At 66.1% G+C, this 25,308-nt stretch overlaps 3 protein-coding genes across 6 annotated transcripts; 1 reads left to right on the top strand and 2 right to left on the bottom strand.

The window, feature by feature from the left end:
• The first annotated feature begins 49 nt into the window (after nt 1-49).
• PCSK7 (proprotein convertase subtilisin/kexin type 7) lies at nt 50-12,606 on the top strand. Its single transcript, XM_039721855.1, has 15 exons — nt 50-1,164; nt 1,538-1,672; nt 1,951-2,116; nt 2,995-3,085; nt 3,581-3,635; nt 4,662-4,800; nt 5,323-5,423; nt 7,389-7,556; nt 8,560-8,667; nt 9,495-9,597; nt 10,389-10,545; nt 10,630-10,724; nt 10,840-10,933; nt 11,161-11,278; nt 11,423-12,606. The coding sequence occupies exons 1-15, from the start codon at nt 580-582 to the stop codon at nt 11,825-11,827; spliced, it is 2,520 nt and encodes an 839-aa protein (XP_039577789.1). The 5' UTR covers nt 50-579; the 3' UTR covers nt 11,828-12,606.
• A 376-nt stretch (nt 12,607-12,982) lies between these two features.
• On the bottom strand, nt 12,983-16,074 carry TAGLN (transgelin). Its single transcript, XM_039721856.1, has 5 exons — nt 15,921-16,074; nt 14,293-14,491; nt 13,802-13,979; nt 13,618-13,720; nt 12,983-13,428 (listed from the first exon to the last, which is right to left on the bottom strand). The coding sequence occupies exons 2-5, from the start codon at nt 14,470-14,472 to the stop codon at nt 13,287-13,289; spliced, it is 603 nt and encodes a 200-aa protein (XP_039577790.1). The 5' UTR covers nt 14,473-14,491; nt 15,921-16,074; the 3' UTR covers nt 12,983-13,286.
• A 594-nt stretch (nt 16,075-16,668) lies between these two features.
• Nucleotides 16,669-23,738, bottom strand: SIDT2 (SID1 transmembrane family member 2). Of its 4 annotated transcripts, XM_039721851.1 has the most exons (28): nt 23,283-23,738; nt 22,983-23,104; nt 22,383-22,544; nt 22,235-22,280; nt 22,038-22,139; nt 21,878-21,961; nt 21,633-21,744; nt 21,485-21,550; nt 21,293-21,386; nt 21,116-21,171; nt 20,859-20,870; nt 20,657-20,728; nt 20,501-20,575; nt 20,247-20,309; nt 19,800-19,921; nt 19,656-19,729; nt 19,497-19,563; nt 19,320-19,393; nt 19,077-19,200; nt 18,869-18,986; nt 18,655-18,791; nt 18,467-18,575; nt 18,306-18,382; nt 18,157-18,203; nt 17,785-17,890; nt 17,569-17,679; nt 17,375-17,488; nt 16,669-17,292 (listed from the first exon to the last, which is right to left on the bottom strand). In XM_039721851.1, exons 1-28 carry the CDS (start codon nt 23,487-23,489, stop codon nt 17,230-17,232), a joined length of 2,616 nt encoding a protein of 871 aa, XP_039577785.1. In that variant the 5' UTR covers nt 23,490-23,738; the 3' UTR covers nt 16,669-17,229. The 4 variants fall into 4 exon arrangements, with proteins under 4 accessions (XP_039577785.1, XP_039577786.1, XP_039577787.1 ...); XM_039721852.1 differs by lacking the exon at nt 20,859-20,870; XM_039721853.1 differs by lacking the exon at nt 20,247-20,309 and having other exon boundaries at nt 23,283-23,737.
• Between the last annotated feature and the right edge of the window lie 1,570 nt (nt 23,739-25,308).

The raw sequence follows: 25,308 nt of genomic DNA, 5'->3' as shown, positions 1-25,308 counted from the left end.
CCGCGCCGGTGCGCGCCGGGCCGGGCCGGGGGGCACCGCCGCGCTGCCGCGGGGCTCTGCCCCTGCGACCTCCGCCGTGGCCCCGCTGCCGCTGCCGAGGGGCACCGAGCGGCGCTTGGAGCCCGGCTGTCAGGGAGAGAAAGCTCGGTGTGCGGCTCGAGCCGTGCCGGAGGGGAGTGAGCGGCTCGTGGGAGGAGAAGGGCCGGGGGTGCGGAGCTCCGAGGTGCTGTCCCCGCTCTGCCGAGCCGTGGTTTATGGGCTGCGGGGCGAACCGGGGCTCGGTGGTGATTCCTGCCCTATGCCGGGGAAAAGCAGGTTCCTCCGGGCCGTGGGGCAGGTGAGGAGCGAGTTCGGTGGGGCTCCTGCAGCAGAGGAAGCGGCTCTGGGTGCCGCGGTGTTTGTGCAGGGGAGCCACGCACCCAGAGTGTCTTATCGGCTCCTTATCAGAGGCGAGAGGGGAAGTGGCTGTTTCCTGGCCCGGGGCTGGCACCCGGCAGGTAGAGCAGGGCTGGGATCTGTCCCTGCCCAGCCTGGGTGTGCCTCCCGAGCCGCCGGGATGGAGCCTGGCGTTTCCCAGGAATGGGATCTGCCATGCAGCGGGTCGGTGGCAAGCCCCCGTGGGCTCTGTGGGACCCTCAGGTGGCCCTGGCCGCCGTGTCCCTCAGCAGGAGGGGTTCTCACTCACCATCTCCTCGTGTGCCGTTGCAGCCCGCCTGTCTGATGCCGCATTGGAGGCGGGCAGCGCCGCTATGGAGCGCGGGCATGGAGGCCACGCTCTGCATCCACACGTGCCTTTGGCTCAGCGCCTCCTGGATGCCCCTGGCCTCGCCGGCCGGCGCGGGCACTGAGGGCAGCCACGGCGGGCTCACCTGGGCCGTCAGCTTGGATGCACCCGAGGAGGAGCTGGAGCAGCGGGCGGAGGAGCTGGCCCGGGCGGCGGGGCTGGTGAACATGGGCCGCGTCGGGGAGCTCAGGGGCCATTACCTCTTTGCCTACCAGCCCGAGGGCCGCGCGGCCGCCGAGCACGAAGCCATCAGGAGGTCCGTGGACACTTTGTTTGCACAGCACGACAGCGTGCGGTGGCACTCGGAGCAGAAGCTTCTGAAGCGCTCCAAGCGCAGCCTGCACTTTAACGATCCCAAATACCCCCAGCAGTGGCACCTGGTGAGTGGTTTCCCGGCTCCTGCTGTGCTCACAGGCTGTGTGGCCGTGGGCAAGCTCATGCAGGAGGCAGAGCAGCCTCTTTCTGTTCTTTGGTGAGCAGGGAGCTCGCTGAGAGCTCGCCCTTCCTGCCATGTGATAACAGGAGGAAGCAGCTCCTGCAGCTGTTGTGCACTGGCGTGGGCAGGGGGGTTTTGGCTGGAGCACACTGTGCCCTCCACGTCATGGCTCCAGCAATGTCATCCTCAATTAATCCCCCCTGACTGTCCTGTGAGCCCTTCCCGTGCTGGCCCCAGCCCCGCACGCCATGTCCAGTGCACCCAGGAGGTCCCCTCAGCGCTGGCCCTGTCCCCTCACTGTCCTTTCTGGTGCTCAGAACAACCGCAAGAGCCCCGGGAAGGACATCAACGTCACGGGCGTGTGGGAGCGCAACGTGACGGGGCGCGGCGTGACCGTGGTGGTGGTGGACGACGGCGTGGAGCACACCATCAAGGACATCCAGCCAAACTACGTGAGTGCTGTGCAGGCTGGAGGCCGGGCAGTGTGACAGGGGCGTGTGAGAGCTCAGAGTCCAGCCCACGCCGTCACCTTGGGCTCAGCCAGGGCGGAAAGTGCCAGCAGCAAACCTTTCCTGGGAGGTTCTGCACCCGGGTTTCGGGGGTAGAGCAGCAGCCTCCAAGTTCCCGTGGTGTCCAGCCTGTGTTTCAGCCCTTGTTGCGTTCTCTTAATCCTGCTTTTCCCAAACTGAGGAGCGCAGAGCCCCAGCCCTGACCGTGGGTGTGTTTCCAGAGCCCGGAAGGCAGCTACGACCTGAACTCCAACGACCCTGACCCTATGCCTCACCCCGATGAGGAGAACGGGAACCACCACGGGACGCGCTGCGCCGGGGAGATCGCGGCCGTGCCCAACAACAGCTTCTGCACGGTGGGGGTCGCCTACGGCAGCCGCATCGCGGGTAGGTCACAGCCAGGCAGCCCCAGCCGCCTCCCCTCCTCAGCTGAGGCACTGCAGGGAGGGCCTGGTGCCTGCCTGAGCTCCTCTCCGGAGGATCTGGCTCCTGCCAGCTTTTCCAGAGTGTTCCTGGCCTCCCTGAGGCAGAGTGGCTGTGCCAGGCAGCTGTGCCACGACATGCCCAGGCTGGGCAGCAGATCCTGGCCAGCCCCTCTCACTGCCCTGGCCCCTGGTCCCAGCTTTGCCCTGTGGCATGGACAAGGGTGAGCAGCTTTTCCAGAGTGTTCCTGGCCTCCTTGGCTGCCAGACTCTTGGCAGAGTGGCTGTGCCATGCTGAGCCAGGCCACGACGTGCCCAGGCTGGGCAGCAGATCCTGGCCAGCCCCTCTCACTGCCCTGGCCCCTGGTCCCAGCTTTGCCCTGTGGCATGGACAAGGGTGAAGAGGCAGTGCCGTGCCTCTCCCCTGCAAGGCCAGGGAACGGGTGCTGTGCCCCAGAGCCTCCAGAGCTCCTGAGCTGCTCCGCAGAGGGAGGCGAGGTCGCTGTGCCCTGCAGGATGTGCCCCTGGCAGGGCAGGGGACAGCAATGCTGGGACACCACTCTGTCCTTACCTGGTCCCACCGGGGTGCCAGGGGTGGTCAGGGTTTGCCCAGGGGCAGCAGGCAGAGGCTCCCAGCTGGCAGAAGCAGGGATGAGCTCATCATGTGCCCACAGCTCAGGGAACAGGAGGGTTTGCCCTGGATCCAGCAGGACCTGGCACTGCCTCAGCCTCCAGAGCTGGGCTGGCCTTGCAGGGTGAGCACAGCGGGGCAGCCTCGAGCCAGGAGTTTGTCTGCTCTGCATGTGACCCCTGTTCCTGCCGTCCCTGTCCTCTGTCCTGCAGGCATCCGAGTGCTGGACGGGCCCCTCACGGACAGCATGGAGGCCATTGCCTTCAACAAGCACTACCAGATCAATGACATCTACAGCTGCAGGTGAGCCCCAGGGGACCCTGAGCTGACCCCCGTCCCTGGGGATGGGGTCACAGCTCGTGCTCACACCAGCTCCCATCCTCCTGTGGCTGCAGTCAGCCTCGAGGCACCAAAATCCTCTTGCTGGAGACCTGTCCGGGCTCTGCAGAGCAGCTGCAGTTTGAGGTGTCCCTCTGTGTGCTGCTGCAGCACGTCCCCCGGGCTGGCTGTGCTGGAGGGGGCACTGTGCTCCCCTCCGTGGTCAGGCAGCCCTTGTGACAGGGACTGGAATGTGCGAGAAGCCGCTTGTTGAATTGAAAATCAAACATTTTGTCCACTGGAATCTGGCCCGGGGGCACAGCGCTGTCCCAGCAGCCAGGGGCCATCCTGATGGGTGGGAAAGTGCAGTGCTCTGCAGTCCCAGTCGTGGCACTGGGAGCTGCTGGGAGCTCGCTGTGGTGGCAGGAAGAGCCGCCCCTGGCTCCTGGGGCTGTCACCTCACCGTGTCTCTCTCTGCAGCTGGGGTCCTGATGACGATGGGAAGACTGTGGATGGCCCCCACCAACTGGGAAAGGTAAAACCCAGCCCCGGGGGAGCCTCCAGGGCTTGTGGCTTCCTGCCTGCCCGTTCAGGCGGGGAGGGCGTTGCTGTGACACTCTGCACGTCTGTGTGTGTCCCTCGGTGCCAGCAGAGGTTCCCTGTCACCGTGTGGCTGGGAGGGCAGCGTGCAGGCAGGACAGGAGGGGCTTCTCTCTCCAAGGAGAGGCTGCTGCCAGCAGGGAAAGGCTCTTCCACAAGCTGTGGTGTGGTGCTGGCAGCTGGTGCAGCCCACAGGGTGCTCTCTGCTGGGGAGGCCGAGCTTTCCCTGTGCTCAGCGTGGTTCCCCAGGCAGGGATGGTGCCTTTGGGTACTGGGAGTGAATAAGGGGAGGTGGGATTGCAGTGGGAGGAAGAGTCAGGGCTGAGGCTGCTCCTTGCCAGGCCGTTAAGGTTTTCTCTGAGCTCCTGTGCTGCAGAAGTGCTGCAGAACACACCCAGCCTGCAAGGGGTCACCGAGGGGCCCCAAAACCAGCAGTGGGGTGTGGTTCTGCTCCAGTGCTCTTCTGCTGTGCTTTTCCAACCACAGCTCAGCAGTTCCTGCACCCTTCAGAGCAGCGCTGACAACCGAGCTGTTCGCTCACCATAACAAATGGTTTCCACTCCTGCAAGTTAATTTATTCCCTTCCTGCCTGCAGAGACAGCTGGAACAAGCTCCAGGGCACAAAGCACAGGCAGAGCTCGCTGTGCCACGGCAGAATGGGCAGAATGTACCTTCATCTGCCAGGCAGGGAGAGCAGGGTGCCCACTTCCAGTGGGGCTGTGTTCTTGCTCGTCCACCAGACGTGTCCCTTCCCTGGGTGGGAGCAGTGTCTGGGAGAGGTGTCTGGGCTGAAACGTGTTCCAGGCGTGCCCCAGCCGAGGCAAAGCCCCAGTGTCTGTGGGGCTGGGCACCCAGAGAGGGGCAGTGGCTCTGTGTGGGGAGCCCTGGCCACACGTGCTGGGCTGGCAGGAGCCCCTGGGGTCAGCGTGGAAGAGCCCCCCTGGCCTGTGCCTCCCCACAGGCTGCCCTGCAGCACGGGGTGATCGCGGGTCGCCGGGGCTTCGGCAGCATCTTCGTGGTGGCCAGTGGCAACGGGGGCCAGCACAGTGACAACTGCAACTACGATGGATATGCCAACTCCATCTACACCGTCACCATAGGTGAGCCTGCTGTCTCCTCCCTTCCCAGCCCGGAGCAGGGAGGTGATCCCAAAGGCACAGAGCCTGCCCAGCTGGGAGCTGCCCGGATGGTGGAATGTGTGGGAAATGTTTGGAACAAGCACGGCAGTGTCTCGGGTGTGCTGGGCTTCAGCCCCCACGCCTGCAGTTTGCTTCTGACCTACAGAGCAAGAGGAGGCCAGGGAAATTCCTGGGGGCTGTGACAGGCACTCCATACCTGGAATGCAGCATTCCCATCATCTGTAGAGGAGAAATGTGTCATCCACGTTCTCCAGAGCAGAAGCTGCATGAGGGGCAGGAGATCTGTGTGATCTGAGCACAGTGAGGGATTATTTATCCTGGCTGCCCTTCCTGTGGGTCTCCCAGGTGGGCAAAACACAGGCTTGGTTCTGATTGCCCTGCCCGGCTCCCAGGCCCTGGCAGGAGAGGCTCCTAGGGGATCAAGAGCCCGACATGCAGCCGTGGGAGCAGGGCAGGTCTCAGGTGCCTCTCCTGTGTCCCCAGGAGCTGTGGATGAGACGGGCTCCATGCCCTTCTATGCTGAGGAGTGTGCCTCCATGCTGGCCGTGACCTTCAGCGGCGGGGACAAGATGATGAGGAGCATCGTGAGTACCTGTGTCCCCTGTCTGTGCCCTCCTGGCCACCTGGGGACAGCCAGGACACCGCTCTGTCCCCTCTGGTTCCCTGTGAGCCATGGATGTGCCTTTTATGCAAGCACAAACAGAGGCAGGGTCCTGTTTCTCAGCCCCCCTCGCTTCTGCTCCCAAGGGATGCTGGAGCACGGAGGGCAGGGAGAGCCTGGGGCTCTTCAAACCACTTGGCCCCAGCTTCTCCTCTGTTCTGGCACGTGGGCCTCTCCCAGTCGAATTTTTAAGAATATTTTTATCAGCTTTTCCCTTCTTTTGCCAAAAAACGACTTCTTGTCAACAACGTGTCCTTTCTGCCCGAGCCAAGCAGCCAGAGCTGCTTTCCCCCTGCAGGCCTGACCCAGCCTGTCCCTCCCTTGGTGCCAGGCTGCCCCCAGCCCAGTGGTGTGACCCCTTTGTGTCCTGTGGGGCCAGGAGGGACTGCAGAGCCCACCCACCCCAGGGCAGCCTGGGGAAACATCGCTGGCTCCTGATATTTTGGGTTGGGTTGTCCATGTTTCAGGGTCTCCCACCAGGACAGGACCTCCCAAAAGCTCTTTCCTGTGGCTCTGTGCCCGCCACAGAGCAGCTGAATGGGTTGGGTTGTCCCATGTTTGGAGGGTCTCCCACCAGGACAGGACCTCCCAAAAGCTCTTTCCTGTGGCTCTGTGCCCGCCACAGAGCAGCTGAATCCAGGCTTGGCAAACAGGCTGGGGAAACCTGGGGAGCAGGGAGAGCCTGGGATCCTCGGGCACCTGGCAGGACTCAGCAAGCTCCTCCTGCAGCCCAGAGCCAGGGCAGGGATCTGTGCCCGGCCAGGGCAGGGCACAATCTGCCACAGGGACACTGAAACCCAGACCAGGGCTGGTTCTTGCTGTCAGAAATCACTGCAGTGTCCCAGGCTGGTTTGGAAAGTGCTGAGCCTGGGAAAACAGGGAACCAGCGAGGGCTCTGCTGCATTCCACCAGGAGCTCCAGGCTCAGGGCTTGGTCTGGCTGTCCCCAGCTCGGTGTGAGCGCTTTGAGGGTCACAAATGCACGTTCATTTTAAACACTGCCTTTATGGGACACCAACAGGGGAGCTGGCACTCCATGGGGCAGCCAGGGCGAGATCCACACGTACCCTGGAAACATCCTGGACCACAGTGGCTCCTTCAGGCAGCCCCTGCCTTGCTGAACCCCACAGAGCCCTTTTCAGGAGCACACTCTGCCCCTGGGCACCCTGGAGCTCGCTGCAGTGGTGCCAGAGTTAACTCAGAGTTAACTTCCCTGCAGCCATCTGCTCCAGCTTTTTTTTTTTCTCCTTTTACCAGACCATAAACTTTGTGTGGTTTCCTTAATGGGAAGAATTTAATACAGCTTCTGGCACTGGATGTGCTTCCTACTGAAAGTTTGTGCTCTCAGGGTGCTGTGTGGGACGCTCAGTGTCCCAGCATGAGCTGGAGCCACTCACAGCTGGAAAAATAGCATGGAGTGAAGCAAAAACACAAGAAACCCTTCAGATTTTGGGCTTTCTCCCCACGGGGAGCAGAGGGAGATGGATGCACTTGCTTTGCAGCGAGGTGGCAATATTTGAGAGCTGCCTGGTGCCTCTCCAGAGGCTGTGTGTGCTCTGCACAGTGCCCTGTGCCCCGCTGCAGTCGGGTTGTGACACTCATCAGCAGTGACAGTGAGGAAGAGCCCAAGCTGTCTGCCAGGAGTTTCCCACAGAGCTGTTTAGTGAGAGCTAGTTTCTCTCCAAAGGGAGCTGTCTCCCTGCACTGTTTCCCACCTGGATCACTGTCCCTGCAGTGAGGCTGGCCCTTCCTGGCTGGCCGAGCAGGGACAGCTGTGTCACAGCCTGCGCTCGGGCTGGCAAGGACACACCTCGTGGCCAGGAGCACGCCGACCTGCCCAGCCACCCCAGCCCGGCCTGACAGAGAGCTGTGCCCCCTGTTCCTGGCAGGTGACGACAGACTGGGACCTGCAGAAGGGCACGGGCTGCACGGAGGGGCACACGGGGACGTCGGCGGCCGCGCCGCTGGCCGCGGGGATGATCGCGCTGATGCTGCAGGTGCGGCCGTGCCTCACCTGGCGGGACGTGCAGCACGTCATCGTCTTCACTGCCACCAAGGTGAGGGCCCTGCCCTCCTCCTGCTCCTTCCCGGGGGGGCTGCAGCCTGGCCCTGCTGTGCACCTCCTTGTTTTTGTGTCTGCTGCCCCGCCGGAAATCTCTCCCCTCCCTCGTCTGGCTCCCGGCGCGGGGATTGTGCTCTCCCCTCACCCCGTGTTCCTTCCAGGAATGTGGCTCAGGCATTTTCCCCTGTCATGATAATAAATGGGTTATTTGCCTCAGGAATGCCTCCATCTGCCAGTGTAGGGGTCTTCCAGGAGCTCTGCAGGGTCCAGGGCTCAGCAGGTTCTGGGGCTCAGCAGGGTCCAGAGCTCAGCAGGTGGGGCTGGCCCAGCCCAAGGGCTGACACCTCTGCAATGTCACCTCATGGTGCAGGCAGTGGGAAGCAGGAGCTCTGGCCTGGCCTGGCCTTTGCTGGGCTCTCCAGAGAACTGGGCTCCTGGAAACGGGCACGACAGAGCTGGGCAGCAAACACAGCCCTGCCCTTCAGCCAGAGCAGCAGTGGGAACTCATGGAGGGATGGGGCTTCTTCCTCACCCCTCTGGGGAGCAGGAGTCTGTCTCCAGCTGATGCTGTGCTCTCTTTGGCATGGGACAGTGTTTTCCATAACTTCCCAGGCAATGTTGCCAGAGCAGTACAACCCAGTAAGTGATGGGACCCAGATCTGTCCTGCCCCAGCCCTCGGTGATTTAAAGGACTCCATTCCCTCTCTCCAAGGCCTCTGCTGTGCCACAGGCAGTGGTTGGGGCAGCAGGGAGCAGCTGGGATGTTTCAGAGCAGAGGCATTTGTGCCCTTTCGTGCTGCTCCATTTCCTTTCTGAGGAGCTGGGATTTGTCCTGGGGTTTTGTTTCAAACAAAGATCAACCTGTTCCTTTCTAATAAGGCCATGTGGGTTTGCTTCCCCAGCCCTGTGGGATGTGTCTGGGCCTCCTTCCCTGCAGGCTGGGGGCTCGGGCTGCTGGTGTCCCCCCGGTGAGCAGAGCTCCCCGTGTGTCTTTGCAGTACGAGGACCGTCACGCCAAGTGGGACACGAACCAGGCTGGCTTCAGCCACAGCCACCAGCATGGCTTCGGCCTGCTCAACGCCTGGAGGCTGGTGAACGCTGCCAAGGTAACTCCCTGCCCTCCCACCCCTGCCCTGGGGCAGGCAGAGCAGCCCAGCCCAGCCCAGCCCGGCCATGGCAGGGCCAGGCCTGTCCCGGTGACGCCGTGGGGTGACACTGCTGCTGCTCAGCCCTTTGGCCACCATCCTGCTGGCCCTGGCTCTCAGCTGCTTTGGCTGTGAGGTCACGAGGCTCCCAGCAGTGCCTGAAAGCTGCCCCGAGCTGCTGCTCTCCAGCACTATATATAGCCATGGTGAGGGCCCTGATCCATGGCAGTGGGGGCAGCCCCAGCGCCTTCCTCCCTCCCCGGGGGCTGCAGGGAGGGTGTCCTGCCCCCAGACACAGGCTGCTCAGGGCAGTGTGTGCTCACAGCAGGCAGAGGCATCCCCATCTCTTCCTCCTGTGTCACACGGAGTCCAGGGCACGTCCCTTTGGCACTTGGTGCCAGCTGTGTGTGGAGCTCTGTGCAGCTCTGCCAGGTCACTGGCTGCCAGCCGTGCCCCCGGGTCACAGGGACCTCCAGGCTGCTCCCTCTCCCTGCAGGCCCTTGGGCTCTGCTGCTCCCTGTACCTGGGGTTGGAGAAAACAGCCTCAGGACACCACTCAAAGGCACTGTGACAAACCCAGAGCTGGGGAGTCCCAAACCTGGATCAGCCCTTCTGGCTCCAGGCAGTGACTTTCCCTCCTTCCCTGGGCATGCGGGCACTGCTGCCACCCCTGGGCTGTCACAGCAGCCTGGGCCCACAGCCAGCACAGGAGCAGCCTGGGGCAGATGGAGGGGTGGCTGTGCAGGGGGGCTGCAGTCCGTGTGAACCCTCTCTCCTTGCCCTGGCAGATCTGGGAGTCCGTGCCATACCTGGCCTCGTACGTGAGCCCCGTGCTGAAGGAGGGCAGGAGCATCCCGTGGCTCCCTCAGGAGCTGGAGGTGGCCTGGAATGGTAAGAGCAGGTGTGCCAGGGAGAGCAGAGCCAGCCCTGCCAGGTGTGCCAGGAGAGCAGGTGTGCCAGGAGAGCAGAACCAGCCCTGCCAGGTGTGCCAGGGAGGGCAGAGCCAGCCCTGCCAGGTGTGCCAGGGAGAGCAGAACCAGCCCTGCCAGGTGTGCCAGGAGAGCAGAGCAGGAGCAGCCCTGGTGGCAGGGCAGGACCAGCCTGGGCTGCAGGAGGCCAGGAAGGGGTTAAGTGCTGGGCTGCCTGGGCTTTTTCCACTGCCCATCCCCGGGGGATCCCCTCCCCACGTCCCCTGGTGTGTTTGGGGAGCTCAGGGCAGGGCTGGGCAGCGGCCAGGGCCGCTCCGCTGCCTTTGCCCATGTTAGGAAATGCTGCAGCTCCCGACTTGGCCGGGCTGTGCAGAGCAGCAGGGGCTGCTCCGGGCTGCCAGGGGCAAGGAGAGCTCGGCCCAGCCCTGCCCGGCCCCAGCGGGCTGCACACGGGGCACACTGCTGCCTCTGGGACCTGCCTGTCCTGGCATGTGCCCACGTCCCCCTGGCAGGGGCTGGGAGCACCCACCCAGCCCTCCCCACTGCACGGGGGCTGTGGTCAGCATCCCTGGAGCTGGGAGCACTGGAGAAGGGCTGGACACCTGGCTTCTGCTGCCAGCCCCACGCAGGGCAGCTGGGAAGAGGCAGGGGCAGCGTGTGTGTCCTGTGGAGTGGCACCACGGCCCGCTGGGGCTGGCTGGCACGGGGGACTCCATCCCAAAGCCTTGGCCAAACCCCCCTTCCCTTCCCCAGTCACCCCTGCCGACCTGGAGCTGTCTGGCATGAGGACCCTGGAGCACGTGGCTGTCACTGTCACCATCACCCACCCTCGCCGTGGCAACCTGGAGATGCGGCTCTTCTGCCCCAGCGGGATGATGTCCCTGATCGGGACCACCCGCAGCATGGACTCGTGAGCACGAGGGGACAGGGGGGGCTCTGGGGCCGTGCCCACCCCTCAGACCCCTCACGGGATGCTTCCTCTCCCCCCTGGCAGGGACCCCAATGGCTTCTCCGACTGGACCTTCTCCACGGTGCGCTGCTGGGGCGAGGAGGCGCAGGGCACCTACAGGCTGCTCCTCAGGGACATCGGTGAGTGCTGCCCCAGGGACCCTCAGGAGTGCTGGCAGCTCTGTGCCGTGCCCCGGGAGCTGCCAGCTCCTAGCCTGGTTGATTTCCCCACTGCACCAGCCTGCTTCCTCCCCAGGAGATGACAGCCTGAGGCCTGGCACCCTGAGGCAGTGGCAGCTGACCCTGTACGGCTCCTCCTGGTCCCCAGCGGAGATGAAGGAGAGGCAGAGGTGGGACAGCACATCCCCAGCTGGGAGGGGGCTGAGGGTTCATCCCTGCCTGTGAGCAGTGCCTGGTTGGAGCCGTGTTGCTGCCAGGTGGGGCTGGGGCTGCCCTCACACCCCACAGGGCAGCCGTGGGCTGCAGAGCACAGCTCTGCGTGCTGAAGGAGGCACTGCAGACCCTGTTTTGGAGCCTCCCGAGCCACGGGAGCCTCACGGGGTGTCTCTGTCCCCAGGCTGCTGGAGGAAGCCATGAGTGGGAGGTACCTGAGCAGTGACTTCTCCCTGCCCTGTCCCCCAGGGCTGGACATCCCCGAGGAGCAGCGGTACACCATCACAGCCAACACCCTCAAGGTGAGCCTGCCTGCAGGCTGGGAGCCCTGCATGGCCCAGGAGGAGCTGGAAGAGCAGGCCCTGCTCTGTGCCCTCTCTGCTGGGCAGTGGGCAGGGCCCTGAGCGGGTTGAGGGCTGTGTTTTTGAAGGGGTTTCCCTCTGCAGACCCTCCTGCTCTTGGGATGCTTTGCCGTGTTCTGGACTTTCTACTACATGCTGGAGGTTTGCCTGACGAGGAACGAGGTGGGGCTGGACCTGGCCTGCTCCAGCCCCAGCAGCTGCAGGTGGTACCAGCAGGGCAGGAAGCACCGAGCCCTGGAGAGCGACCTGGAGATGGAGTCGGTGCCTCTGTACCAGGAGAAGGACGTGGAGGAGGCTGAGATGGAGTGTGAGCACCTGGAGCCTGCCCAGGACGGAGAGGAGGGGTCCTGGAGCCCCAGCCAGCCCAAACTTTCCAGCAATGGCAGAGCTGTGAGCTTCCAAGAGGCAGCTCCCACTGGGACGGGATTCCTGGGCCGGGAGGCACCGGCTGAGCTCCTCGGGGAGGACAGGGAGCACCAGCCCTGCTGACTGGGGCTGGCTGGGCTGGAGCCCTCCCCTGGTGGGCTCGGGCAGCACAGACTCGTTCCTGAGCCTGCACGGACCATTGCCACTGTGTCCTGAGGGAGGTGGAGCTGGAAATGGCTTGGAAGCCAGGAGAGAGGGCTGGTACTGGAAAGGGAGCTTCCCTTCCCTCCTCCTGGCAGACAAAGCGAGCCTTAAACCCTTTCCTGCTGGAGCCTGCCCTGCTGGACGCTCAGGGCAGCGTGGGGAGTGGAGTGCCATTCCCACAGAGCCCCTTCCTGCTGCTGCAGCAGGGCCAGGACAGAATCAGTGTCCCTGATTCCTGCAGAGCCAGCCTGGGAAATGCAGCAGGGCCCCAGCAGCCGCCTCTGCAGGCAGGGACCCCCACAGCAGTGGCATTTTCCCGGGCTGGCAGCCGGCCCCTGCCCACCAGTTATCCCAGTTTAGAAGCAAGGAGTTGTTTCACTCATCTCCAACCAGCGTTTCTCCCTGCCCCCGTGCTCCAACATTGCTGATTCCTCCTCTGCTGTGGGGTGGGGAGGCAGGAGCCAGCCTGTCTGGGGACAGCGTGGGGCTGTCCCTGTGTCCCTGGGCACAGGAGCACCCCTGGGCCTGGTTTGGGCTGGGCAGGGCAGGCTGAGTTGCTCTGGCAGTGGCTCATCTCAGCAGGGCTGGCTCGTCCGCGTCTCTTTGGGTTGGGTGGTTTATTTTTTTAAAGCCGGGGTTTGTTTTTTAATCGGCAAAGCCCTTTTGTGTAGCTTTCCAAATAAAGCCTGAAAAACCCTCCTCTCCCCCATCCGTCACTCTCCTGCCCTCACAGAGCTTTCTCACCGTGGAAAAATGTGTCACACAGCAGCTCCCAGGGCCAGGGTGGGGGGACTGCTGCCTCTGGGGGGCTGTGTGCCCTCCTGGGGTAAAAGGGGCTGCCCCAGGCAGGGGCTGGGCCAGAGCATTGGAAGGAGCACGGACAGAAGTGGCTGTCACGGTTCAGCAAGGAGAGGGCAGAGTTTTCCAAGCCAGGCAGGGAGAATCCAAGCTCCAGCCTTGTTTTTCCCGGCTTTGGAGGCGGCAGAAGGAGCAGCTCCCATTTAGGGAGAGGCACTTTGTCCCTCCAGGTGCCGTGGGCCAGCTGCAGCAGGAAACCTCGCCAGGCCGCGCTGCTAGATGAATATAACCTTTTAATTTTGACAAAAACCAAGTACAAAACCGAGGCCGATTCTCTCTTCTCCCCATTGCAGGGATCTCTGCGGCGGTGGCACGGGGCTGGTGCGGGCAGGGCGGTGGCCCCGGGGGCCACCCCAGGGTCCCACCCGGGGGTGCGAGGCCGGGGCAGGGGCTGCCCGGGGGCGGGGGCTGGCGGGGGGATGCTCCTCAATAAATACCAATGGATCGGCGTTGGCGCTGGGCCGGGGGGAGCGGAGACGGAGGTCCCGGCTGGGGAGGGCTGGGGGCGGCACGGGAGAGCCTAGCTGATGATCTGCCGGGGCCGGCCGTAGCTCATGCCCGCCTGTGACGCCCCCTTGTTGGTGCCCATCTGTAGCCCGATGATGTTCTTGCCCTCCTTCAGCTGGCTCTCGGTGAACTCCCGCTTGTGCTCCTGCGCCTTCCTGCGGGGCACAGGGACAGGCCGTGGGGCACCCGCACCCCCGGCTGCCCAGGAGCCCCCCGCCATCCCCAGCATCCCTCCCCAGATGAAAGCTCGGCATCCCAGTTCCGTGTGCTCCTGGGTAGGGCAGAGCCAGCTCTGACCAGACACCAGGGAGCCCCCGCGGCCAGCTCGGCACTCCCCCGCTTACTTCATGAACCAGTTGGGGTCCCCGTGGTAGTTCCCGTCGTTCTTGGTGACTGCCAGGCTGCCCAGGGCCATCAGCGTCCTCTGCACCGCTGCCATGTCCTTGGCTGCCCAGGGAGAGAGGGGCGTGAGGGTGGGCACAGCGCAGGGACCCCGGGACCCCCAGCCCCGACTGCCCCCTGCCGCACCTTCAAACAGGTCCACGGTCTGGAAGATGTCTGTCTTGACCACGCCGTAGTCCTCGGCCGCCTTCAGGAACTGGGCGATCTGCTCCATCTGCTTGAAGACCATGGTGGGCGGCGCGTCGGGGATCTTGACGGGCTTGGAGCCGTCGGGGTAGAGGCTGTTCACCAGCCGGCTGAGCACCTGCCACAGAGGGGAGCCTGGGCCTGCTGCACTGCCCTCGGAGCCTCCTGTGCTGCCTTCGGATCTCCCGGTGCTGCCTCTGGAGTTCCAGGTGCTGCCTTCGGCGACCCCTGTGCTGCCCTCGGCGACTCCTGTGCTGCCCCCGGAGCTCCTGTGCTGTTCTTGGATCTCCCCGTATTGCTCCCCGAGCCCCCCGTGCTGCCCCAGAGCCCCCCGTGCTGCCCTCGGAGTTCCCGGTGTTGCCCCCCGAGCCCCCTGTGCTGCTCTGGCGGTTCCCGGTGTTGCCCCCCGAGCTGCCCCCGCTGCCACTTACGATGCCGTTCTTCAGCCAGACCTGGAAGCCCAGGCGGCCCCGCTCCGGGCGCCCCACGGCGGCCCCGCACTGCGCCACGATCCACTCCACCAGCCGCTCCTCCAGCTCGTCGTCGTACTTCTTCTCGATCTTGGACTGCACGTCCCTGCTCATGCCGTAGGCTGGCCCTTTGTTCGCCATGGCTGCGGTGGTGGCACACCTGGTGGCACGACGGGGACAGTCAGATGCTGTCCCCTACCCAGGGACACCACTGTGACATTTGCCTGCCACGCTGCCGCAGTGGGGACGAGCCCTTCCGACGCTTCCCTCTCCAGGCAACAGCCCCTCAGCTCCATCCAGGTGTGTTTGGAGGAAAATTCACCACCGTGACCTCCAAACTGTGCCCAGACAGACGCTTGGTGTCCTGGCAGAGACGCCTCATGCCCAGCTCAGCCTGCCCAGGAGCTGCCTCGTCCCTGTCCCTTGCCAGCTCTTGGCTGGCATTGTCCCTGGTGTGACCCATGCCAGGACCTGGGGAGCAGGGTGACCACGCCGAGGCTGTGGCACAGCAGGGTGGCCGTGGGATGGCCTTGGCACGGCAGGCCCGGGAGCCGGGGAGGAGGGTGGGAGCAGCGGGAGCCGTGCCCGTGCCCTTGTAAGGACATGCTGCGGGCACTGATGGCAGGTAGCCGGCTGCCGGCAGGCCCCGAGGCTGCCAGGGAGGATGCCAAGGAAGATGCCAGCAGGGAGAGGCTCTGGGAGCGGCAGCCAAGCCTTTGGTGGAGCTGGCATGGCTCCTCCCTGCCCGGCTCCTTCTTGGCAGGAGCCTCCGGGTGTCTCCGGAGCCGTGGGGATGTCCCACATCACAGCGGGCTCCTGCTGCCCGCTGGGCTCACACCTGGCACAGCTCGGTGCAGGCAGGACACAGCCCCGCCTGCTGCCAGCAGTGCAGGGTGCCCCCGAGCCCCGCGATTTATGAGGTGATGCCCCAGGAGCCCTAGGGGCAGCCTGTGCCCAGCCTGCGCCCATGGGCACATGCCGTGATGCCGCAGACGCCCCGGAGCCAGTCCGGCTCCATGCCCTGCCCCGAGCTGGCTCAGAGGGGTCACCCACGGCCACATGGCACTGCCAGCCCCGAGCCCGCCAGCCCTGAGCCCGTCCCCGCCGAGCACGGGGCAGAAGCGGGCGCTGGGGGCTGGAGCTGCCCCTCCATCGCTGCCCTGAGCCCCGCACGGCCCCGCCGGCTACCGCGGGGACCCGCGGCCGTACGGCCCCGCCTGGAGCGGGTCCTGAGCGGAGGAGCAGGACAGAACCCCGGCAGTGTCCCCAGCCCGAGCAGGGGAGCCCGACCCTCCTCCGGGGAGCCGCATCCCCATCCCGGGGAGCAGAATCCCCATCCCGGGGAGCCGCATCTCTATCCCGGGGAGCCGCATCCCCATCCCCGGGAGCAGGATCCCTGTCCCGGGGAGCACGTCCCATCCCGGGGAGCAGCATCCCCATCTCCCATCCCGGGGAGCCGCAGTCCCGGGGCGGTTTCTCTCCCCCAGGTACCGGGTCCCCATCCCGGGAGCAGCACCCCCGTGCCGGGGGCTGGCGTTGCCACCCCGGGGACCCTCCCCGCCGCCCCCCACCCCCGCGGCCGGACTTACAAGCGGCTGCGGACGGAGCGAGGGCGATGCTGGGCTCGGGACCCGCGCACTGCCCGGGGGGACCCCGACCTTGTGCTAAAAGGCGAGCGGCGGGCCGGTGATGTCAGCGGGGCGCGGAGCCCGGCCCCCCCCGAACCCTCCCTCCCGGGGCGCCCGGCCCCGCAGCGCTCCATGACTCCATCCCAGGCACCATATTTGGGGAAAGACTCCGAAAACCAGCGACGAAAGCCCGTGCTCGAGCATTCCCCGCGTTCCTCCGCCCCAGCGGGGCCGGGGCCAGGGCGGAACCGGGCCGGGGGCTGATGGAGTAAATCCTTTTATAGGCAGGCGGCAGCGCCGAGGGCTCCTGCTCTGACTTCATGGCTGGTTTTCCCGTGCGCTCACCGCCGGGAGCCGGGCCGGCCGCAGGGTCCCCCCGCCCGGGTGACACCCACGGAGCCCGCTCGGGGCTGCCGGGACCGGCTGCGGCATCCCGCGGGCACCGCGCCTGGGCAGCCCGCACGTCCCGGGATTCCCTCTACCCCTCCCTGGGCAAGCACGCCCCAGCCCCCAGGGAACTTTGCTGCCCACGAAGTGGGTCTCACCGAGCACCCCTGACCCACCCGTGGGGTGCCTGTGACCCACAGCCACCCCCCCATGTGCTCTGCAGGGCACTGCTTTCCCAGCCCCTGCAGCATCTCCCCTCTCCCAAAAGCCCGTGGGGAGAAGGGACACGGGGGGCAGCTGCCCCACGGCAGCAGGCACAGGGGCAAAGTGCAGACACTTTAATGAGAGTCCCTTCCCAGCAGATCCGCGCGCGGGGAGCGCGGCACCTCAGCGGGGAGCGACGGGGCCCGCTGTGGCCACCCCTCCTGGGACGCTGGAGGGGACACGAGCCACTCTCCGGCCACTGCCAGCACCGTGCTGGCCCCACGCACCCCCAGCTCCCACCCACTCGACTCAGGCACTGAAGAGAGACCCACACCCACGTGCTCGGGGGGCCACGGGGCTGCTGGCACGGCGCTGGCTCCGGTCCCCCCACTGTGCCCACGGGCACACGGACACGGAGCAGCAGCAGCACCTTTTCCAGTGTCACCTGACACAGAGGACGGATGCTCTGGTGGCCCCCCAGCCCCGTTTTTGGCTGTGGCGGGCCCAGGGATGGGACCCGGCTGGCGGGGAGGAGGCAAACCAGGACCCCAGGGCTGTGTGGGGAGGGGGACAGAGTGGCTGGCAGGACCTGCAGCGCAGACATCCCTCCCCAGGGGCGGGTGCCCCTCCCAGGGCTGCAGTTTGGCACAGTCCCAGGGCAGCGGGTGGCTGCAGGCTCCTAGAAAACGTAGATCTTGTCCCGCTGGACACAGTCCAGGTCATCGTCCAGCGTCAGCAGCACCTGTGGAGCGAGGGCAGTGAGGGGAGCAGGGCACTGCTGACCTGGGCACAGCGGCTGCCGTGACAGTGGAACCAGCACTCACCAGGAAGGAGCCGAACATGGCGATGGAGGAGAGGAAATGCCAGATGTCGTGGTCGTCAAAGAAGTCGAGCAGGATGCAGTCACGGTTGTGCTCCCGGGATTCAGCTGGTGTTTTCTGCCGGGCACAGGGCCAGCGTCACCGTGCTGCCCACGGCCACCCTGCCCGCCCCGCTGCCTGTGCCACCCTCTGCTCACCTGCCAGGTGCTGAGCCCCTGGAAGAAGAAGAAGAGGGCGAAGCCCCAGACCACGGAGGTGCTGATGATGCAGAGCAGGGGGATGAGCTTGATGCGCTCGCCACTGCGGAGCTGCGGGAGAGGCCGGGGTCAGCGGGCGGGCAGGAGCTGGTAGCAGTGCCCACCCCCGTCCTGCCTGCCCTCTGGGCCCCTGGGGGCTGAGGGCTGAGCTCCCACCTTCATGATAATGTAGAAGGCGAAGTAGAGGAGGAGGTTGCAGATGCCGATGGCCAGCAGGTAGGAAGCAAAATCATTGGGGCGGACAATGAGGCCGTAGGCAGCGCTGGGGAGGCAGGGACAGGCACTGGGGTCAGCCTGGGGGTGCCCCTGCCATACCCCACTGTCCCCAAAGCATGTCTGCAGCCCCCAGGAGATCAGGCAGCACGTGGGGACTCCGGGGTGCCACAGCTGCAGGGGGACCTGCCATGCTGGGCTCACAGCTGCCAGTCCTCAGCCCAGCCCCACGGAGGGACAGGAGAGGGGTGGGGGCGGCAGCAGGGACGGGGAGAAGCAGGGTGGGATCTGCCACGTGCCCAGCTCTGCACTCACAGTGACCAGTTGATGATGTTCCCCATGACCAGGAGCACCATTCGGTCCTGCAGAAGAGGAGGGGGCTGTGAGGGACCAGGGGAGGCTGTGCTGGGGGGGCTGCCGGGGAGGGTCTCTGCAGAGCCGGAGGCCCTGGTGCCAGCACTCACCACGTACATGGGCCCGCTGCACTGCCGCACGCAGTCCGTGTACAGCACGTGCAGGATCCTGCGCAGGATGCCCGAGTCTGCGGGGACAGGGGAGGTGACAACTCCTCCTGGGGGGCCACCACACTGTCCCCTCCCACCTCGCTCCCGGTGCCCATCCTCACCCAGCTTCCAGCGCCCCATGTAGTACAGCTGGGTGCTGAGCAGCAGTGTGGCCACGATGTGGATGACGGAGAAGACGATCCAGAAGGCCGTGTTCCCCTTGCCAAAGACCTGCAGGGAGCGCGGGGGGCGGGCAGTGAGCCGCGGGGACAAGCAGCCCCCCTCCCCGAGCGCCCCCCTGAGCACTCACCACGCCCACCACGGAGAAGAAGATGACGAGGGCCAGGCAGGCGTAGGCGCTGTAGGCGCTGGCGTTGATGTCCGGGTGGCGCTTCTGGTAGAGCTTCAGCATGCAGAGCCCCGCGATCATGTACATGAAGGAGGTGTCTGGGGGGGCACGGCGGTGAGGGGGCGTGGGCGGCCCCGCTGTGGGTGGGGAGGGACTTGGGGGGGTTGGCACTCACCGAACTGGAAGTTGGTGTAGTTGGGGCAGACGTGGTAGCAGGCGCTGAGCAGCCCCTCCATCATGAGGGCGGTGCCCATGGCGTAGAAGAGCCCAAAGTGCTTGGGGATGCCACACTCCTGCGGGGCAGAGGAGAGGGAGGGAAGGGGGTCCCGGCAGGCTGAGCCCCAGCAGGCAGCTCCAGCCCCCCGGGCAGCCCTGTCCCTCACCAGGGCGTGGGCGTCGTTGCGCAGCAGCGCGCGGTTGTAGTTGATCTCGCGCTGCAGGATGATCAGCAGGAAGAGCAAACCCAGCAGCACGTAGCCCAGGTTGCTCAGGATGTTGTTGAAGGCGCTGCAAGGGGCCAGTCCCAGCGTGGGTGCTGTGGAGCCCCTCCCTCCCTGGGGTCCCGCTGCAGCCCAGCCCTGGGCACAGGGGACCCCCAGCCAGCCTCCACCGTCCCCCCAGCCCACCTGAGGTTCCCCAGCGGGTGGGCGCACAAGAAGTTGTAGTAGCAGATGTCCTGGTTGCCAGTGACGTTCACCACCTGCGGGCACGAGCAGGGTGAGGCGCACAGGGGGCTCCCAGGGAGCAGAGTTTGGGAGTGCAGCCCCCAGAGCTCCCCGGAGCCCCTCACTGGCCACACTCACCGTCTGGTAGGTGATGACGAGCTGGATGACGGGCAGGGCGTAGAAGACAGCGATGGTGGCGATGTTCCTGGGAGAGGGTGGGGCTGTCAGGGGGTCCCTGAGGTGCGCCCCAGGCTGGGACACTGCTGGCTGCCCCCCTCCCCACTGCCTCCCACTCACCAGAAATAAATCTGGTACTTCTTCCGCAGCACCCGCTTGTCCTTGCGCGCCAGGTCGGCCACGCACAGGTATTGCTGGAGGGAGAGGGGGGTCAGGGGCCTGCCTGGCCAGCGGGGACACGCTGGGGGCTGGGGGGACACGCACCTTGGTGCGGATGACGTTCTTGTCATAGTCGATGTCGGCCAGCGTGTCGTAGTCGTCCTCCTCCACGGAGCTGAGCGAGTCCAGGCGCGGCCGGCCGGCCACGTTCTCCAGGGAGCGCTCCCCTGCAGCCAGCCAGGGCCATCAGCACAGCCCCCGGGCCAGCCCGCCTCGGGGCCCGCCCCCGAACCCCAATCAGCCCCAATTAACCACTGGGCTGGACAGGTTTCAGCTCCCTACAGCCCTGCCCTGGGACAGGTGGTGGCTGTGCCCACGTGGGCAAGCACTGCCCCGTGCCTGTTCCCCGGGGCTCTGCTGGGAACACCGAGGGCCAGGGGGACAATGTGCTGCTCTGAGGGAGGGGAGCGGGGGTTCTGTGCCCCGGGCACAGCCTAGGGCTGGGCAGATTTCGCCCTGATTGGCCCAACCCTGCCCGGTACCAGCATCTACCCATGGGAATGCTCAGCGGCCTCGTCGGGGCGGAGGGCGTGCGCCGCTTGAACTGCTCCTGCCCTTCAAAGGAAAGCCAGAGTTACTGAAGCAGAGCTCCCCGAGGTGTGCCACAGATGGGAACCCCGCTGGGGGCTGCGTGGAGGGGCCAGCAGCCCCAGGACCCTTCCCGGAGATGGAGGGGACAGAGCCAGGATGGCGCCGGGCACGAGGCTCCGCAGGGCTGCGGCCACACCGGCGGCCCAGCAACTCACCCACGTAACTGTAGGAGACTTCTGCTGAGCCCAGGCTGTCTGTGATGCCCTCGGTGCTGCTGGAGGAGCCGTTCCCTGCAAGGACAAGGACAGGCAGAGGGTGGGCACGGCCCACGGGCAGGGGGTGAGGGACAGGGGACAGCGTGTGGCACTCACCGAAGGAGCCGTAACCGTAGCTGTCGTAGGGGCCGTGGTTCAGGAAGGAGTCGGGGATGCCACGGGAGTGACCTGAGGGACAGGAGCGTCCCCGTCACGCTCTGTGGCACCCCTGTCCCAGGGCACTGGGCACAAAGCAGCTGCCACCACCCCTGCCCTGGCACGGAGTGAGCTCAGAGCCAAGGACAGAGCTGGCACCTACCCAGGAGTGACGCTGGGAGTTCCCGGAAAGCCACGAGAAGAAAGAGATAGACCTGGTGAGATGGAAAGCCCCAGCACAGCCCTGCCAGCCCCACAGCTGGGACCTCCCTGCCTCCCTGACACCGGGATTTATCCCCAGGGACTCAGGGGGATTCTGCTGAGAGGCAGAGGCTTTGCCACAGGCTCAAGAGGGCAGAACAACGAGGAATTCCCCAGGCAGACCCCTCCATGCTGCTGGCTGCTGCCTCCAGCCCTCACCTGTGTCCAGGCTGGGCGAATCCATGGCTGCCAGGAGCCCCTTCCTCTTGTGCTGCCTGCCGAGGGAAGGGCCAGTTTGTGCCACTGCTGGGGCGAGGTGACACAGCCCCGGGGCCCCCAGCAGGGCTGTGCCCACGGGCTCAGCACCCAGAGGGGCACGGGCACCCGGGCACTCACCGGCAGCTCTCCCAGCAGGCGATGAGCAGCGTGAGGATGTAGAAGGAGAGGAAGATGCCGAGGCAGAAGAGAACACTGCGCACGTAGGCCTCGGCTGTGCAGAGCCAGGACAGGCCCTCAGTGGGGCTGGCACCTCGGGGACCCTGCCAGGGTCCCCACAGAGCCCAGCACCCCCAGCCCCCCCAGACTCACAGGTGATGGCAGGTGACACCATCACCTCCAGGGTCTTCTGCCGGTTGTGCTGATCCACGGGCTCATCTGGAAGAAGGCAGGGACAGGGCTCAGCTCTCTGCCCCGTCCCCAGCTCATCCCCACACACGGCGGCAGCCCCGCTGCAAACCTGGAGAGGCATTCTTGGAGAGGGGGTAGTAGGGCAGAGCCCCCCCGCACGCCTCGTCCTCCGTCTTCACCACCACCACCACGTAGAAGCTGTGGCTGGGGAAATCCTTCTTCTGCAGCAAGAAACAGGGGTCAGCAGAGCCCACCAGGGCGTCTCCCATGCCAGAGGCTGTCCCAGGGACATCCTTTGCAGCACCAGGGAGGGACTGGGCACAGCTCAGCCCCCTGGCACAGCCCCGTGCCCACCTGCACGGTGATGGCCGCCTTCTTCGTCATGGTCTGGTACATCCCGATGAAGGCCACGTTGTTGTCCAGGTCGTAGACAGGGCACTGTGGGGGCAGAGGGGCTGTCAGCCCCGCCGGGCACCACGCGTCACCCAGAGAGGAGAGCACTGCCCCGACCTACCAGGATGTCCTGGATGGAGATGACGGAGCAGGGGAAGGCCATGGCTGAGGTCACCTTCACGATCACCGAGTCCACTTCCTCGGGGAACTCGTACTTGAAGTACTGTGGGGACAGAGGGCCCGTTGCTGCCACGGGGGCCACGCTCCTCTCCTCTCCTGGCTGCAGCCCCCCGTGCCACGCCGTGCTGGCTGCCTCACCTGCGGCTGGGCGGCCGTGGCGTTGAAGCTGAACCTTTCATTGGTCCTGCAGAGAGCACAGAGATGGGTGGCGAGGGGGGTCCACAGCCCCTGCAGCCCCCACGGGCAGCGGGCAGGGAAGGGCAGAAGGGCGCGGGGCTCCCCTCACCGCAGCACGAAGTTCTCCACGCGCGTGACCCGCAGCTGGTAGGAGGTGTTGAGGGACAGCGTGGACACATCCACGTAGAAGTGCTGGGTCTCCACCTCGGCCTTGGTCTGCGGCTGGCACAGCGTGCGGCTCACCTCCTGGTACGCGTATTTCCGCTGGTACCTGGGCAGGGAGAGCCCAGCTGAGCCCAGGAGTGTGCCCAGCAGCCCCTCCCAGGGACCCTGCCTGGGGCATCCCGGCCTGGGGAACTGCTGGGTGTGAATCCCAGCCTGGGGAACTCCTGCCTGGTGAATCCCATCCTGTCAAACTCCTCCCTGGTGAATCCCAGCCTGGGGAACTCCTGAGTGGGCATCCCAGCCTGGGGAACTCCTGTTTGGTGGATCCTAGCCTGGGGAACTCCTGAGTGGGCATCCCAGCCTGGGGAACTCCTGTTTGGTGAATCCCATCCTGTCGAACTCCTGTTTGGTGAATCCCAGCCTGGGGAACTCCTGCCTGGTGAATCCCAGCCTGGGGAACTCCTGCCTGGTGAATCCCAGCCTGGGGAACTCCTGCCTGGTGAATCCCAGCCTAGGGAACTCCTGCCCACCCCCCGGTACTCACAGGCCCCGGAGGATGAGCGGCACCTGGAAGGAGACCACCGCCTCCTTCTGCCTCACCACGAAGAGCACGGGCTGGTCCTTCTGGTCCGAGAGGACATTGACGGACACCCGCACGCCCTCGGTCTGCAGGGACAGGCACAGCTGAGCCGCTGCCCGGGCGGGTCGGGCCGCGCTGGCTCCGGAGCAAGGCTGGACTTTGCCCGGCCGCCGTGGCAGGGCTTGCCGTGCCCCGCGCACCCCGCACGGCCCGGGGGGCGCGGAGCCCGCGGGGGTCGCGGCGGCGCTGCCCACCCCGGCTCACCCGGTTCCTGCGGACGCTGTGGTTGAAGGCGTAGATGTTGAGCAGGTTGGCGTGCACCCAGTCGCTGTAGGTGGTGTTGAACTGCGCCTCCTTCTCGTGCACCTCGCGGTCGCCGCGGGGCAGGGGCTGGGGCCGGACGGGCGGCGGGGGCAGCAGCGCCCCGGCCAGCAGCGCCCAGGCCAGCACGGCCGCCGCGGCGCCCGACATCCCGCCAGCATCCCCGGCCAAGGTCCGCGGGGCGGGACGGCACGGACGGGACGGGAAGGGACGGGACGGACGGGGCGCTCAGCCGGGGCCGTGCGCCATGGCCGGGCCGGAGCGGGGCCGGGCGCTGTGGCGGGGCGCGGAGCCGCTGCCGGAGCCGCTGCCGGTGCCGGTCCCGGTGCCGGTGCCGGTCCCGGTTCCTCTCCCCTTCCCGTTCCGCACCGCGGTAAACACGGACCGGCGGTGACGTCAGGCCCGGCGCGCGCTGAGCGCCCGGCCGGGGAAGTGACGCGGCGGGGGGGGCGGGGGGAGCGGGCCGGACCCGGCACCGACCCGAGCCCCGGGGGACCGACCCGAACCGGGGGGACCGACCCGAGCCCCGACGGGACCGACCCGAGCCCCGGGGGACCGACCCGAACCGGGGGGACCAGCCCGAACCCGGGACTGACCCGAGCCCCGACGGGACTGACTCGAACCCCGGGGGACCGGGCCGAACCGGGGGGACCGACCCGAACCCGGAGAACCGGCCCCAGCCCGGGGGGACCGGCCCGAACCCGGGACCGACGCGAGCCCGGGGGGACCGACCCGAGCCCGGGCAGACCGGCCCGAACCCAGGGGAACTGACCCGAGCCCGGGTACCGGTCCGAGCTCTGGGACCGCCCGGCCGGTAACCCCCGCCCCGGCCCCGGGGGACGACCCGAACCGGGGGGACCGGGCCGAGCCCGGAGGGACCGACCCGAACCCTGGGAACCGACCCGAACCCGGGGGAACCGACCCGAACCCGGGGGGACCGGGCCGAGCCCAGGGGACCCACCCGAACCCGGAGAACCGGCCCCAGCCCGGGGGGACCGGCCCGAACCCGGGACCGACGCGAGCCCGGGGGGACCGACCCGAGCCCGGGGGGACCGGCCCGAACCCAGGGGAACTGACCCGAACCGGGGTACCGGTCCGAGCTCGGGGACCGCCCGGCCGGTAACCCCCGCCCCGGGGCACCGAGCTCCGTGCGCGACCCCGCCGGGGAAGCCCGGCTCCATGGGGAAGCACACAGGGGATGCCCTGTCCTATGGGGCAGCCCCTGTCCCATGTAAAACCCCATAAGGCAGTCCCTGCTCCATATGGGACCACGCAGGGGAAGCCTGGCTGTACAGGGGAGCCCCATGGCTCTATAGGGGACCCCCATGGCTCTATAGGGGACCCCCATGGCTCTATAGGACCCCGGCTCCAAAGGGGAGCCCCTGCTCCACATGGGATCCTGCGGAACCCCACAGAAAAAGCCCGGCTCTGTAGGGCAGATCCTGCCCCCTCTGGAACGCTGCAGGGCAGCCTTGTCCTGCATAGCCCCTGCTCCACAGGAGACCCCACATGGAGCCCCTGCCCCAACAGGGAAGCCATGCAGCATTCCAGACGCCCACCCAAACCCCCTGCCCACCTCCCTAAAGCCCGTGAGGACATGGAAGAATCCTGGCAGGGAAGGGATGGGTCTGCTCCATCCCCTTCTCCTGCTGCTCTCCGCATTCCTCCCGGGCTTCCTGCAGCCTCTCTCATTTGTTGCACCCTTCACCACCAGAGATGGAATAATTCAGAGTAACTTTTTTCCCATGCTTGGGGGAAGCGGCAGTGATGCCACAGTGCATTTTTGGAGTGTATCCCAAAACACCCCCCATCCCAGCTGCTGCTGAGCCCTCCAGGCCTCTCTCCCACAGCTCTGTGACCTCTCTATCACATTTTATTTGCCTGCAGCTGGGGGTTTTGATTTAAAATCCCCCTCTGAAGGGGCTCAGCCCCGTGTCACCTCACTCAGAGCCACTTCCTGGGCTGGCTC

The sequence above is a fragment of the Passer montanus genome, unplaced genomic scaffold (genome assembly GCF_014805655.1).
Source record: "Passer montanus isolate IOZ18808 unplaced genomic scaffold, ASM1480565v1 scaffold47, whole genome shotgun sequence".
NCBI classification, from domain to species: Eukaryota; Metazoa; Chordata; class Aves; order Passeriformes; family Passeridae; genus Passer; species Passer montanus.
The sequence above is the reverse complement of the archived record's forward strand: the minus strand, read 5'-3'. Positions and strand labels throughout refer to the sequence as shown.